Source organism: Amblyomma mixtum, chromosome 6, assembly GCF_055824585.1.
Source record: "Amblyomma mixtum isolate Tamu chromosome 6, ASM5582458v1, whole genome shotgun sequence".
NCBI classification, from domain to species: Eukaryota; Metazoa; Arthropoda; class Arachnida; order Ixodida; family Ixodidae; genus Amblyomma; species Amblyomma mixtum.
Window position 1 is genome coordinate 108,044,897 of NC_143017.1, and position 16,774 is coordinate 108,061,670.

General features: G+C 49.2%; 1 protein-coding gene across 6 annotated transcripts in view; it reads right to left on the reverse strand.

Annotated features, from left to right (window-relative positions):
• bru3 (CUGBP Elav-like family member bruno 3) overlaps window positions 1–16,774 on the reverse strand; it is a 295,708-nt gene that overhangs the window by 53,868 nt on the left and 225,066 nt on the right. For all 6 annotated transcript variants that reach the window (XM_089548732.1, XM_089548731.1, XM_089548730.1 and 3 more), the window contains exon 4: window positions 991–1,070. In XM_089548732.1, coding sequence (XP_089404858.1) covers window positions 991–1,070 — 80 coding nt within the window. The remainder of the gene's footprint in view (window positions 1–990; window positions 1,071–16,774) is intronic.

Sequence of the window (16,774 nt, forward strand, 5' to 3'; positions counted from 1 at the left end):
AATAATTTAAATTTCAGTATTTAATATTCACGCATTTAGTTTGACAACTGTACGATAAAGCAAATATGCAGTAATAAATAAAAGCATTGACCGTGTTAGAGCCGTATACAGCGCGCGACGAATGCTTATTTTTTCGCACTGCATGCCGTATTTTAGGCCCTAATACGCCACTGAAATCCTCCGTGATTGTCTAGGCCGCTACGAGTTTAATAAACATGTGGGTTTTGTCGATTTTGGAATGTGGCCATTAAAAGGAGGAACGCTTCGCTGAACTGGCTCTTGTCAAAAATAATTGCGTACACCTGTAGTCTTAACAGATTGGGATGTATACCAGTAATACCGTGATAGATTTTCGTCTTAGGCAGTATCAAACAGAATTCAATAGTACATGAAAGAAGGCACGGATAAATATATTTGACACTACCCCTGGAGAACTTAGTATTGACAGGAAAGCGTATTTTGTGCACAGTAGAAAAAAAAAAGAAAGGAGTTGGCATTTTCCACACTGGAGAAGTTTTACTTTATAAACACATATTAACACAAACTTTCAATGCAGAGATAAGTTAGCGTGATTTGATTTCTACGCAAAGAAACATTTCATAAAGTAATAATTTAAAACTTAGCCTGCAACATATATATTCCGATCTGCTGTTAAGCACCGCGCGGACGACCAACTCAAAAGTGAAGCAAAATACGCGACATAGGCATGAGCGTGATTTTAAAAATGCACTCGCTTCAAATTCAGCCGGCAATGCAAGCGTACTGACGTCGAATCCGATGGGTTTCGGAACTGAAACCGAAAATAATCGTAACGACTGGCAACTGGTTAATTATTCGCCCTGCCCTAAAGCGCGGGTTTTAAAACACTGTTTGCCACTTCAAAGGCTCTCCACAAAAGCAGATACGAACGCTAGATGAAAAAAAAAAAAGCTTTCTACCTCAGTTGCACGCAGCATGCACAGCAGAAAGAAGAACAAACTGTTGGCTTACCGGCATTGTTTGGCTGCCGTGGAGAGCATTGATAGCTGCCTGTGCTTCGGTGTGTGTACTAAACTTGACAAATGCACAACCTGCACGAGAAAGGGAAGAACACTTACATCAGTACACTGCTGAGAGAGAGCAAGACAGAAGGGAGAGTGAAACACATGGAGAAAAAGGACTGCATGGTCGCACTTTCGGCAAAAGGAGAACTAGCACTCCGTCAAAAGAAACAAACAACCTTTGGGTAAGGAGTGGTTAGGTCGCTCAGTGACCCTAACAGCTTTTGGCCGAGGGTGCTGGTCAATAATGGATTTAATTCTTCAGAAAGCGTTATAAAAAGAACACGCGCGATAAAGCTGATATAGCCGCGCTATGGGCTTGAATGGCAGAGCCTGGAAGACAGCGGGGTGGAGCACATGAAACAAATAATATTCTCGTCATTCAGGTGTGAAATTTACCTTATAGTACGAGAGAAAAAAAACACACACACACCAGAAGAGAGAAAAAGGTTCAAACGACAGATGCAGCTCACAAACACAGAATGGCGGTGGTACAGTCGAATATCAATACAGAATGATGATATGCATGAGAACTCGCTTAACTCGAACTTAATCCTGTCAACATCCAGTAAATTAAAAAGGTTCCCTTTAGTTTAATGTCCGCGGATTTGGAGTTAATATTCGTTTTTTTTTTCAGTTCGCATTGTCGAAAGTAACCAGGAGCTCAGAGTAAACTGAAAATCTGCTCGAGGACCAAAAACTAAACTGAGTTTGATCAAAACGAGGGGGCTTCCGCATTGCGCTGGACAGGCGACCGCACCGGAGATGCGTCAGCGCACGCTAAGCTTTTTCTCATGTATGCAACCGCTCAACACTGAGAGCTAACGATGCATCTGTAGTGGCCTAGAGCACACGCGCGGCCACCAAAATAAACCGTTTCCCCGTCGCGACGAAATCCCGGGAAATGTGCAACGCGGGACCGTGTATCATGAGTGGCGCGGAAAGCGAACGCACGTATCGTGGCTAGGCGTAATTTCTGTTAAATTTTCGCTCCGTCACATTTTCGATCAGCAGTCTTTCATTTCGACACGTCGGTTCCTTGCAGAAACCGAATTTGAGAACGGGGAGGTCTTTGATCAGCAACGTACCAAGCTGTTGAGATTACTTACCGCTCGTCCATTCGCGTACACGTCGCGTCAGCTGTGTCCGAACTTTCCTTTTCCGCAGTTAAAGCGAACCAAAATTATAGTCTGGGCTGATCATTATTCTTTTACGCGAATTATGCCCCGCATTTCGGAAGTCCCCAAACGCGCACCAGCAAGGCTTGGCGCTCTGCTCGAGAGAAGGAGGTATATTATCTGGCTCCTCAACCAGTGGCAGTCGCATTAACGATCCTTTCCCACCTATAACAGCCACGACTGCATTTCCACGCCGCTTTCTGCGATAAAAAACTCCCAAGTCACGGGAGAGCAGGCTTATCTTGAGCGAAGAGTTTTCTTCGGCAGCCCCACCGCGCCGCCCTCTCCCTCTGTTCCCGCTCCTTCTCTCCTAACGCCCACTTCTTTCTTTCTTGCCTTTGTTAGCTATGCGGCAGGCTGCACACACAAGCTGATGCAGCGCCCCCAAGCAGGCATTCACTCTCCGCCTTATCTCTGTCGGCTGCTTTTTTTCCGACGCCTAATAGATAGCGACTCTTTAACTCCGGCACATTACTGCACTGCCTGATCTGCACAAGGAGAAAAGAAATGGTATAGTTTGCCCCACTAAAACAGTGCAGCACACTGGAAGCAGAAGTACGCGCCGGCCAATCACGGCGCCAGTGTATAAAGTTCCTCGCACACCCGAACGAGCGGTGATCGGCCATGGACTATCACCGGCTGTCGTGATTGGCCAACAGGCCAGAAAATTACGAAGCGTTCTTAACTGGATGTAGCCGAGTGAATTCGGCCCGTGAATGTCCAACACCCACCGCTGCTTCCATAAAGCTGCACGCTACTGGTGAGAACGACTATAAATCGACGCGAAGAAGCATGACGCAGGGTAGCACGGCAGCCAAGGAGGTGGTTCTAACGCGGCCTCTACCTGCCCCGATCTTTCAGCGTGTGCCGAGTGTATAAGCCGTTCAGCGCACGGGATAAATTGAACGACTGGCACCCTTTCTCCCCTCCCTACAGAAGCCATGTGTCGCAAAGCGGCCGTCGTTCATTTCTTCGCCCCAGATAGAAAGACCTTTGGCTCTCTCCAAAAATATCACGCTGCTGGGATTGCGTGGCTAGTGAGCACAGGCTTGAATGCCCAGAAAAAGAAAAGACACAGAGATATGGATGAGAGGTTACTTCTGTCTTTTTGTCTTATCGCCCAGCGTATCGAAGGTGCAGAGTTTCACCGCTAAACAACCACCAAAGCGTCCAGCCGAGCGCAGTTATGCGACTGCAAAGCAAACCTGGCAGCGCTGTCAAATACACATACTAGAACAGAAATTCGCATGCCTGCCTAATAGGCTCGGATCGCGGCCTCGAAAGCAGTGCAGCTTTTTTCTTCGTAGTTGAATGGACATGTTCAGGTGGACGGCAGTGGTAGCCAGCCCTTTATTTTTGCTCCTTTGGGAACGACGTGCCGTGCATAAAATGAAAAGAAGTGAATGAAAAGCTAAAAAAGATTCCTCGAAATAATTCTAAGCACGCTGGTGGGCGTCACCATTCGCTGCATGTTAAGTTGTATTCTTCAGCGCCACTGAAATGCATTAGAGAAGTAGCCGGAGAAGCACCTTCTGTAGAGCTCCCTCAAAGCCATTTCATGCCGGCCAAACTCGCCGCACGCTGCGGCGGTATCTCAAGAGGCATAAAAAGCCGATCGTCTGCTACACTTTTGTAAAAGTTTAAGTCGCATGGATCGCCTACATCATTCGATCATTATCCCACACTCGCACCGGAGAACGCAAAGTCGAATTTGCGCTCGGTGAATATTTCAGGCACAGCTTAATTCACGAAGGCTATTTATATTCGAAATGGATCGACATCCCAAACAATCAAAGACAGCTCTTCCTAGCCATTACGATGGTGAATCGATCTGAACGACGACTTGGCAAGACGTTTGGTCAACAGAAACCTATACTGATTCCGAAATTGCGATACGCCAAGAAATCAGATTCCTTCGTTTTTCTCCTTGAAAGCCAAACGAGATGACAGTAAGGCCGCTTGGACGTTTTCTATTCGAAAAAAGATGGTGGAGGGCGTGAAAGGAAGAAAGATGGCAGGTTGATGACGCATACGTAAGCCGAGCGGGCACACTCTTGGAAACTTTTTTATCCTGTGATTACCGAGCCGATCGAAACGATCTAAACGTCGTCTGCAGGCGTTAATTCAAGTCCTAGTTACAAAAAAAGAATGAAGGCAGAAAGTGCAATAGAAAGAGACTTCATTCCTTACTGGTTGCGCCACAGCGACAACGAAAGAGAAACCTGAGCCCATGCGTTCCGTCTCCCTAAAACCGTGCACCACGAAAAGAGGCGCGAAGCGCGCTGGCGCCATCGCTGAAAAGTAGCAGGGATCACGTGTTGATGGGCTTTAATGTCTCTCGCGTGGCGCATTTATGCTTCAAAGAGACTCGACGTCAGGAAACGCCGCGAGACAACAAAGCCTTCTCGTCCCACGCTGCACGTTTGCATAGCACCGCCAGCTACCAAGCACAGTCTCACCGCCGATCGGAGTTCAGTGATCTCTGCAGTTAGCAGACTCCGGTTCAGAATCCAGGCTGGTTCTGCGTCGTTTCCGAAGTCTGTCCCGTACGAAGGTGTGACGTATCATTTGCGGTATCAGCGACCAGAGGCGGCGCCCAGCGACTTTTTAACAATCTTGTGCAATTCGTTCTGGTGCCCACGCGGCAGGAAGCGCATTTACAAATCTCAGACCAATCCGCGTGCCATACGTTAAAACACGGGTTTCCTCGGACAGTTTCGCAACTGACGTGATGAAAGAGACCCGGCTGAAAGAGCACTGTACGCTGGAACGCTCGCGCCAATGGTTTCTCGAAGCCAGCGCCAGATTCCACCTCGCTGCACGGTTCTGCCGGGATGTGGCGCAGAGGGCAGCAGACGCAGGTCGGAGGAAAACGATCGAGGGGGCTCCTGGCGGAGCAAAGCAAATGAAGCGGCCCGAGATGCCGGAGCGGATCACCGGGGGCGACGAGGGAGGAAAAAGAAACGAGGCTGTCCCGCGCGATCGGCGTCCGCGATAGCCGCAGTTGCGCACGTGCCGTCGTCGCGCAGGCGGTTCCCTATATCCCGGAATCATTCCCACATTTCCCGGGGGCCGCCCCCGCATCGCCCCGGGTGCAGTGCGAGGGGCGCGCATTAAGGCGCCGGAGGGGGACGGGGAGCGCCACCTTTTAATCCGGCCGCCGCCGCCGTATGGGGAGACGACGGCCCGCCGCCGACGCTTGGCCCGCATCGACCCCCACCTCCGCGGACTCACGCACATTTGGACCCGAAGTCCCGCGCGGAACTGGAATCGATTTCGAATAACGGTAACGAAAAAGCAAGGCGCCGTAGAACGGCGACGAGAAAGATCCCGGGTCTTCAAAACTTTGACTGAGGGGCTAAGCGCGCGCGCCCGCGTTCACCGAGACGCTCACTCTGCACAAAAAAAAAAAGAAAGAAAGAAAAGGAAACGAAGGAAGGAGAAAGGGGAAAAGAAAGAGCTCCAAATGAGTCGCTAGGTTCTTCGCAATTCCCGGGTTCAGTGGCGCGAGGCGACGTAGGAGACCAAGAAAAGGTGGCGAGACTCGGTGGGAGAGTGACGATATCTGAGCAAGGAATCTCCCTCGCCGTCGTCTTTGCGCGCGCTGGGCAATGGCCCATAAATGTCAGGTGAGCGCGGTTCAAATGACGCTGAGAGAAGTAAGCAGGCTTGGCATGGAAAGATTTCACAACGCCGCCGCTACTGCGGGGACTGCGGGCAGTAGCATATACAGCGTTTAAAGGACGCTCATTGGTAACTGTGAAAGGAAGCGAAGATATTAAAGTGAGAAAGATTACAGAAGTTTTTTATTTGTGATAGTGAGTGCATTAAGACTTAAACGACGAATATCAAGGAAATCAATTGTACGCGAGATCTCTACTTTTATTGCGGAAGCAATATTACGCCAGGTCTCAGCCTCTTCCCGTGGCTATGGTGGTAGGCACGTTTGACCTTTAGAGCGACCGGCGATGGGCACCCCACTTCAATCCGTCGGGTGGTCGAGGCGGTAGGCACGCCGCGCTGCAGCTGCCGTCGCTACCGAGTGGAGGCGCTGTTGCGCTGCTCTCTCGCCAGATGTGAGGGAGAGGGGAAAGAATGGGCATAAAGCGCGTTCGCTTGCTTGCTGGATTCATTCATATCCTGCGAAGAGACGGACACAGCTTGCTGGATTCATTCGACATGCTACCCGATAAACAGAAAGAGAAGCTACACTCTAAACACAGTAACCTATAACGTAACTTTTGGACGTGAGTAACTTTTGTCACAAAGGTTACAATTGATGTTTTTTGATGTTTTCATTATGTTTTCTCTATTTTTGTGGAGCCCAAAGGTTACAACGGCCAAAAGTCAACCGTTTCAAAGGTCACGATGAAAAAATTGCCATGTAACCTTTGCGCTGTAACCTTTGCGCAGCACGGTAACCTATATGCGTCGTCAAGCCAGGAGATATGCACATATAGAGGACGTATGCTGCTTTATGTGCGGGAATGTACTTTTCGGATGCAATGGGGCTGCGGTTTCGACCGCAAGGGGGAGACATCAACGTAAGCTATCGCATGAGCCCGATACTGTTGTTTTGGGTCGCAGCCACATTGAATCGCGCGTTATCAGATATCTGCCTTCACATTTACCAAAGGAGGCTGTGAATGCAATGCAAATGCAGTATTTTACGGCTGTATATGAGAACACATCTTGAATGTTCGATTCCTGTCCATGAGTTTTGCAAAACACCCGACGTACTACTTCTCTAAGCATGTTCTGTACCGATTTTATTGCGCGAATAAACGCTAATAAACAAGGATTTCAAATTCCATGTAATTTCTCGATGACTCGGATACAGCCTATTTCTCATCTTCCTCGAACCGATACGCGATAGCAACGGTCGCAATTAATAGTAAGAAAGTAGACATATGGAAGGGCAGCATCTGGGAAGGCGACAGCGGACGTAACCGCATTTGCGGGCCGCCGAGTGCGCGATTTGATTTCCCTTCATGCGGCTCTCTTCATACACTTCCAATGTAACAGTTCTGGTGGAAAATATATATCGCAAATCAAAACGTAATGCGCCCACGGTATACGAACGGCGGCGCCTATAAGAAACGAGTAATTTGCAAAGAACTACTCAAAATATGGCATGACGGCCGCTCCAGTATGCGTGAGACGCGCATGCGCAGATGTCCAGCGCTTCACCCAATGAAAAGCGGCGCTTCTGTTTCAAACGCTTGGCATCGTTGCACGCCGGCAAGTCTGGACGGCGGGAAGGCTCGGACGTTGCAGCGTTGCGGAGACTGCTTTGTTCTTGGAACCGTTGGAACCGATAGTTGGAACCGTTCGTGAACCACGTCGTCCTTTGGATGGCGTTCCTGAAGTGGTTTGTTTGGGGTAATGCGGCTAAGCAGCAGGGACCTGTGGGATACGCTGCGCAGCAGTTGCAACGAACCTCAATGTGACTGTAGACGCTACGTCGTTGTGTGCTCGGCGGACAGCTCCGCGCCCGGCGCTCTTCGTTGCGACTACTGCAATCACGTTCCTAGGGTTCATAGAAGAATGACGGACTTGGGTGAGTGGCCATTTTTTTATACCATATGCACAATAACGACCTGCGAAGTAATTTATTTCATGCTTGTAAAAGTGCATATTTTCTTTGTTTGCCAGAGCAGCTTCATTCCTAAGCCTCGTTGAGTGCACTTCGAAGCGAAATGTGGTTCAGTAGTTTGAGTGCCTCATTCACCTATTGCGCGGGGTTTCATGCCAAAAGTTTGGTTATCCAGAATATTGGTTTTAGACTATTGTTGCCGTATGTCATTTGGGGTCATTAGGTGCGATAATACGGGGGTAATCCAGCGCTAATTCTTGATCGTTTGCATGCGTGTGCGCGCGTTTTTTTTTTGCATACATACAAGAGCACGCTTAAAACGCACGACGGTACTTTTTTAATTAAGGATGCGATTTGGGCGAGTTGGTATTGTAAGCGATTTTATGACTCAATTCCACATCGACGCTATACTCCCGCCCAGGCGGCGGCAGTCGCCCCCTCGACTCGAGTGGCGATCACGTGAATCTGGCTCGGTGCGCCGGTCGGTCCCAGTGCCTACCGCATTGCCTGCCTATCCTCTTTCCACTCTTCCCGGCGCCGTCTGTGTTTGTGATGGTTGTTTTTCGCGAATGCGGCGCGTCGACTCATCAGCGTTGGCGACGGGAAGCGCAGCGCAGGGTGTGTGGTGCGGGAGCGATCTGAGCGGACGTACGCAAGACAGTGCGAGCCCTATTGAAGTGCGCCAGCAAGAATTAAGTTGTAACTGCAATATATTCGTTTTTTATTCTCACAAATTTGTGTGACCGTCGAGTGTTCCTACTCGCTCCCCCTCCCGTTTTGGTCATCTATAACAGTATTGATTCATATATTGAAAACAGCGCGGGAAAACTAGACGATGTGTTGTGTCTTTCTTTGCTCGTCTCGTTTTCCCGCGCTGTTTTCACTATGAAGCGGTACTTTTGTTTTGAATCTGAATTTTGGAACTTTGCACGTCGTTTCATTGATTATCAATTGATCGGTGCGCCATACGATTTTGGCAATACAACTGGGCCCATTAAAAATTGGCTGGGGTTTGACCAATGGCCACCCTGAGTGAATTGCGGAAGCAACAGCGCAGCAATCGCAGCAGCGGCGCTGCGATGCGGTAGGCACTGCGGTGTTCTTTGTATACCATGTTTTACTGTGGTGAGAATATCAGCCATGCTTTAAGTATGAAAGGTTGCTCACTGGCTCTAATATAACTTTCCACAGATCCCACTGCCTGAAGACTTGCAAGTGACTGCACCTCATGTATACACCTGTGCTGAGTGTTTACGCTGGAAGTAGTAAAGAAGTGATCTAGATCAGGAACGGCAACCTATAAAGAGCGTGCCCTCATCTTCTGCCTGGTGAGATATTACATAAAAAACCTCGACTATCCACCGTCATTTTCCGCCATACTCATCCTGCTGCAGAAGATTGCCCTGCCAGACACTTCAGTACCACGCGGACTATACTGACGAACCGACTTAAGAGCTTGTTCGTGCTGTTGAAAAAGAATAATTTGTTGTAATTTTCTGGAAAGAAATTTGTTCCAATTGTTCACTTTCTAGTATGTTGAAGTATATGTTCTAGAGCTAAATTGAGCAAGTTTTTTTTTTAAACTCCAGTACACAAGTTGATGTACTTATGCGAGTGTTGTCAGGCTTATGGCACTGTTAATGTTGCAAGTTATTAGTCATGTCATTGCGCATCTTTGTTAATGAAGTGACTGGAGGACTCACAAAGGGCTTTTGTTTATATGATGTAGGTAAGTTGTGCGGAATTTGCTGAAGCTATGTACCTCTGAAAGCTGTTAGGTACATGTATATCTCTGGTTGCTGTTTAGCCAACATGTTTAAATCGATTGATTGTTGTTTGCGTTTGTATGTGCCCCCAAGTTTTAAAAGAACTTATGTTATCTGCACTGCTTGGACCACCTTTCTTGATCTGTTATTGCATAGTCATTTTAATCTTTCTTTTAAGAGGTGTGGTAAAATGTGTGATCAAAATATTGCCTTCTCTGATATTTTTCCCATTCATATTTTGTGTCTGTTATGTTTTTTTTTACATTGCAATAAGAGTGATATGCTTTATCCAAGCTCTATTCGACGCGAGACTTCATCTGAGCATGTTTTATTGAGTTGCTTGTTCAACGTGGTTCTGTTTCGCATGCCATCAGTAATACTGTAATATGGGCCCATATGTTAGTGCCTTGCATGCCCATTTATTGTGATTTTTTTTGCAAAACGTTTTCAAAAACGGTGCCTTGAACATACCCGCATCTGTTGCATTCCTTAGTTTTTCTTCAATGTAGACAATATTTGGGAAGTTTTGTTGTTTTGTATTTCCTCTAGCCTTGAAGATGTTGGAGTCAATTAAAAATTTTCCTATCAGATGCCGATGTTTATCATTTTTCTCCTTTCTAAACCATTCTCTTGTTTTGGCCAATTTTTGTTCCATTCAAATTGAAATCCAGCAGAGCTCTGTATTGCATCACCTTCAGCAAGTTGGAACGACATTTTTGCCATTTTTAGGCCAGCCATTGCGGCTTACAAAGGTTACACATTTTGGAGCACGTAACCTATGGCTAACTAAATGATGTATACCTTTGTAAAGGTTACAGCACTAAAAAAGTCGCGTAACCTATGCATAAAAAGAAGTAACCTTTACCATTTGTAACTTTTACAAAGGTTATAAGTGGAAAGGTTACATTCTGTAACCTTTAAATTATAGGTATACTTCAATGTGAAAATGTGCACCTTTACAAAGGTTACCCAAAGGTTACCGTGTTTAGAGTGTACGCCGACTTGCAGCAGCCAGGAAGCAACAGCGATCCCAAGAGACCGATGAAGAGCGTGAACAGCGGCTTGCTGAACGGCGAGCTCAGGATGCTGCCAGACGGGGGCGCTGTGCGCTGTGCTTACGCAACCTTCCGGGTTTAATCAAAGCTGAACCTCAGCTAATTTTATTTCACTGAGTGAAGTAAGTGTCAATGATTCAGCACAGTCATACATTTGAGGAAGTGGCTTCCAAAACGTGTTAGAATGTATACGTAAATACGAATGAATGAATAAATGAATTCAGAAGAGGGTGGTCCGTGACCTTCGAAAAGGGGAGCAAAAAATTGGTAGTGATATGTTACGGGATTCTGTTCCTCAGCACCTTGCTTGCTCCAGCTTGCACTTATGTTCCTCGCACTCTGAGACAACGCTTCGCAGGCTTGGAGTCCTGGTCATTGGTGACGAAGGCCTGGTTATCGAACGACCATGTGTACTGTGGATTTCGCCGGTCCCGCATGTCGAAGTACAGAGCGACGGAAGAAAAAGATTTTGCTAGAGTCGCGGCGTCTGGCATCGAAACCTGAAGCCCCTGAGCTGCGGCTAGCGGAAATAGAAGGGCAGAGAGAGGTCAGGGATGGGGAAATAAAGAGCGGAGCGATAGATAGAAAGCTTGGACAGCGGCATTTTTGAAGCGCGAGCATCTAACATTTGAAGTATTCGTTAGTTATCGATCTCTGGGCGCCTTCTTGCGTGCCTTGTTGTACCATTCCCAACGAAATACAATCCCCTCGATGGTCACTGTTCTGCACCGGGCCAGAACATTTAAGATGACATGGTCGCGATGAAGCTGCCAACAGAAGCCAAAATATGACAAGACTTGACAGGTGCCCAGCTACAGCCCTGAATCTTAACAAAGTTAAGCAACTCAGGGCCGCAGCGGCGGCTCCCGCGGCTGTAAATAATGGCACCATCACCATCGCGGAAACGATGCGCATGCTTAGTGACGGCACAATTAAAACGTAAACTGTAACCTCCCAGAGCCTAGCGTAGCGAACGTACGAAAGCTGAAGCAGGCCGCTGAGTTATTACTGATGCGATCCCCGACACCAGAGCTGGCAGTTGTTCCATAGTTTAGCCAGAAGGTCGCACCATTTTCAGAGACTACCTACTAGCAGCCGCTACCAACTAGACACCGCTGCAAACACTGGGCAGTCCCTAATCGGGCGCTGAAAGCTAGAATCTGGGTTCACTTCATACTAGCGTGTAAATCTTCAATCAGCGATCGAGCTGGTTAACTTCCATTTTCTTCTCTTGCCGCACGCTGAACAGACTAAGTTCGGTGTGTAGCGACCACACAGTGTTTCCCCAGTAGGGGTTGCATCTGAATGGAGCACACTATCGAATCGCGTTTTTCCGAGAGAAGTAGGCGTCGGTCGGAACAAGGAGCGGCGGTTCCAGCCGTACAGCCGCATAAGCGGTTACGCATTAAGCGCCCATTCAGGAAAAGCAATAGTAGCTCAATATTAGTGTTAGTAGAAGAAGAAGACGATGCGCAATGCACAGCGCGAAAGTGTGCTGAAGTTTAACACGAGGCTTGATCGACCGCGACGATAGCCTATAGTGCTCTCGTGCAGTGGCCAACGAAGGCTGGTCTGTTCCGCGGCGCCGCGGTTTCGAATCCTAGCTGCGCTCTAAAACGTGCACAGCTGCGAAACCGAAAGACTCGCTGAGGGGAGGCAATCAGGCGCCGAGAGGAAAGTTGTGCTCGGTTCCTCGCCGGTCGACGCCCTTGAGCAGCTTAATCACGATAGGGAAAGGCTCGAATACCGTGACGTCAGTAAATCACGAACTGTCCCAAGTCGCAAGCAGCGTTGCGCAATTTTCCCACGGTCGCCTCACGTCGCCACTATAGCTTCCACGAAGCAGTCCGATTCCAGACGGACGCTGTCCGGCCACACTCTGGAGACAAGCGGTGCCGCCGCGTGAGCCATGGGTTCGGACGAGGTTTGAAGCCCCAGCCTCAAGTAAGCCTCCGGCGCGTGCCTCGCGTTAAGGCAGTAGGCGTCCACAGAGCGAGCGCGCGCACGCACACACACGCACGCACACACACGCACGCACGCACACACACGCACACACACACACACACACGCACGCACGCACACATCTGCGCGTGCGGCAGCGAAACGAGCGCAGTGTGCGGCCTTTTTAACGACGCGAATAATTTCTCGGTCTCGCTGAATTTCGAGTGTCACGTACGCAACGCAGAGGGGAGCCAGAGGGGAGAAGAAACGGCGCGCCCGGCGCGCGGCAGAGCCTTCCCCTCTCCCAGCGTCACCGACTGCCTCGCTCTCTTGCTGGTCGTTGCGGCGGCAGGAAACGAGGTACGCGGCGAGCGAGAGTCGAAGGAAAGCGCGGCATCTTCGGTGTCCGAGAAAGTTTAGCGTGGCGATAATTCTTGACGGAGAGAGACGCCCCCTTCCAGGGGTGACGTAGCTGCTTCTCCGTGCCACGGCGCAAGTGCGCTCGAAAAACCGCGTAATGGCCTCTGCGAGATGGCGCATTGCGCGACAGCCGCTGAAGGCACCGCTGAAGTGCGGGTGTTCGTTGCACCACCAGTGTGCGCTGCGTAGTGGCCACCATTCGTCGACGTGATATGTGGGTATGTGTGCGGTTATAATGAGAGCACAGACTCCATGTGCAATAACCCGCTGCGCGTAGCCTTAAATCCCAAAAGACGCAAGCTGCTGCCATGATCCTGCGAGAGGCATGTTTAGATTATCCGTGAAGTTAAGCTACGACTTGTTTGCTCTCCCATTTCACGCAGAAAGTTCCTTTGCCGGTATAGTTGACGCCAGGATGAAAAAATTGGCGGTGGTTTAGCTCTGGTTAAACCTGGAGGATTGCGAAAGCAACGAGGAGAAAGAGAGAGGCGACGGAGAGCGCGCGGCAGCGGCGGCGGCCACGGCACGCTAGCTATGCGCCGCTACTGCGCATGCGCAACTGGCGAGCGCGGCGGCGGCACGCGCAGCGAACGCGGCGGCGCGCCAGCTGTGCGCCGTGTGACGTCACTGCTCCTCGCGCATGCGCAGTATAGACCAGAATTTTGAGCTTCTCCCGGGCGCGGCCATTTTGCACCGACTGGCGCGCCGCGGTGCGGGCATTTCTTTGGGGACTGCGGGGCTGCGGCAGTTCCGCGGCCGCGCCTGCATATAGCCGCGCTTCGGGCGCTAAAAAAACATTGTCGAGCATACTTCCGCTGCGTGGCTGTGTTGCAGGAAGTATTTACGTTATCAGAGCGACAACATTGACACGTTTTAATGACATTTAGTTTGGCATTCAGGCTAACTGTGCCGGCGCTTAGAACGCGCTCGTGCTTATATCGAAATCCGTCTTCATGCTCCACCGCAAAGAAACTATTTGTTCAATATCAAGCATTAGGTTTGCGGCTAGCATGCAGTTCCAATTCCCATGCACTCTTATTCCTTCCTGCCGGCCGGCCATAAAGCACCCCCCTTCCACAAACAGGGCTTTCTTGTCGCCGCGCCAGTTTATCAACAAATTACCGCTGTGAGCTCAACTGAGTCGAAGCGCAAACAGAAAACAAATATTGTCATCGTTTATGCAACCTGGTGCATAAAAACGTACTTTCGCTTAATTTATCAAAAGCTTGAATAGATATGAGCAGCTAATCCAGCTTTCACTAATTTTGAGGTCCGAAGTCGCGTTATTTTATTCAGGAGCTCTCGCCGCGTGTGAGAGCGTGCGTAGCCGTTTGGCTAAGTGTGGAAAATGTAAGGAAATTGCGCATATTTTCCTATGAATAAGGTAGATACCGCACCGCTGCGGTGGCTCAGTGGTTACGGCTCTCGGCTCTGGCCCAAAAGACGCGGGTTCGATCCCAGCCGCAGCGGCCGAATTTCGATGGAGGCGAAATTCTAGAGGCCCGTGTACTGTGCGATGTCAGTGCACGTTAAAAAACCCCAGGTGGTCGAAATTTCCGGAGCCCTTGACTACGGCGTCCTTCATAGCCTGAGTCACTTTGGGACGTAAAACCTTAATAAACCAAACCAAACTAAGGTAGATACCAACAGCAGAAAGATACTATAGATAAACCTTTACCGCCCAGAGACCTCTGACATGCGTGCGGAAAAAGCAGCTGAAATCGGTAGCGGTCGTGATTACAATCCTGTGCATGAAATGTGTTTAATGGGAACAAGAGCAAGCTCAGCGCAAGGGTGCCGAACACGTACTGGTGATCGAAAACACGCGCTCCGTCGGGACAACCCTCAGCCTGCAGCTCGCTTATCCAGTTACTACTCCACTGAGTGAAATCAATAGATCGACATTCTGATGCCTAAAATTATCAGAAATGATATCGCACGCAAAAGGCGACAACAAACGACACGACAGCGCAGAAATCTGCTTAAAAATGCCGGTTTCCAGTCCGTACACTACCTGGTCGACCACCCTCGGATGTCAGGTTAACGAGTAACTGCGCGCAAGATAACCGCAGTACTGTCTGAAGAAGGAAAATGTGAGTAGTGACGCACAGCCCACACCCTCATACTTTAGCTGATGGAGCACAACAACGTTGGCAGAAGCGAACACGTAAACATGCGTTCTGCGCGCGGCGCCGGCGCGACCCGCAGTCCCTCGGGCCGCGCGCACCGACAGATGGCGACTGGTGTCGAGAGTAGGAGCGCGCCAGCAGCCTGCGTGCGAGGGTAAAAAAATCTGGTCTATAGCCTTTCGTCAGCTCCGCCAAATGGTTCGGCGAATCGCGTAGTGTTGCTTTCGCAACAATATAGCCCACGACGACTGCACGGTTCGTTCCCAAATAGGTCCGAGGATTGCCTTGACGACCAGCAGTGACACTGGCGCTTCTTGAAATGCTTGTTCCACGTATATAGGTTTTTCTTACTCCACAATCTTTTGCAATGTTGTTCATTTGAAAGTCATGCAATCTACTGCGGCTTGGTTGTCGTGCTTCACGCTTCTCAAATGCCGCATTATCCGGTGATTCTCATTACTATATAGGCTTAGCTCTGTCTTTGCATCGAAGCCGCAGTGGACGGTGCGTTGGAAACAGCCACCGCCTATCATTAAGAATTAGCGGTACCTTATAAAAAAACACAATAATGCCTCGTTAAAATTAAGGTACGATCGATTTCCGCAGTGCCATCAGCAGCGAAGTGAGCGCACCAGTCCACGAAAGAACCGCCGCAAGCAATTGGCCAGCTTAGCTTGGCTTCGCCGCATCAGTGTGGTGCACTGAACGCAGGCTTCCCCACGTAACAGCGTTGAAAATAGGCGCGCCAGACCGAAGGCTTTCCCGCTCTCCGTGCTTCTCTCGTCACACGGTTTTACGAGCTGTTCCCGTGAGTAGCGCCGCGAACAGGTGTTCAAGGCTGCGCTGCCGATCCGGTTCCTCGTGCTGAAAGTTATCGCAGGAGCGCCGTTAGGAGGAACGCTACTTGCAGGGGCGCGGCGCGCTGTTCGATATATGGAGTGTTCCTCTGAACGAGAGTTCGATAGATGCGAACAATAGCGCCATATTTCTGCATAAGATTTTCGACGGATGGTTTTGACTGTTCGATATAAACAACAATTCGATATATTCGGGGTTGAGCTATCCGGGATCGACAGTAAAAGCTACATATTGGCATTCTTTGCTTTTTCCTTCCTCCTCTGTTCTGAAGTGCCTCCTTGGACGAGGACAGATAAAGAAATGCGAAATTGAGGTTCAGCTGTGGCCGCTTACAGCTAAAAAAAGAAAGAATGAATTTCGAAAAGCAGTATTTCTCGCATCTCGATGCGCCTTCTTCAGAGTAAAGATAGTAAAAATTTTAAACAGAATCGATCACAGTCAGGTGCAGTATAATCACGTAGTAGAGCAAACTCTTCCAACAGGGCTGCGAGAGGAGCGCACGAAACCCATATAACACAACTCCACGCTAACAGTTTTGTATCAAAAAAGAACGGGGGGAAAAGAACAACACTATAGCACAGATCTGCATTGCCAAGTCAACGGGCAGAGTTGTGCAAACCGATCTTAGCGATGCTCAGAGACTGCCAGTTTTGCACAAGTAGCTTTTTGTTCTTCAAAATAATTTTTTTTGAATAGTTCGTGGTTGAGATGCGCCATGTGCGTGTTATTGGTTTTCACAGTACGCTCTGCTTCCGTTCTGACGGCTTCCCATACTAATGCCAGTATTATAC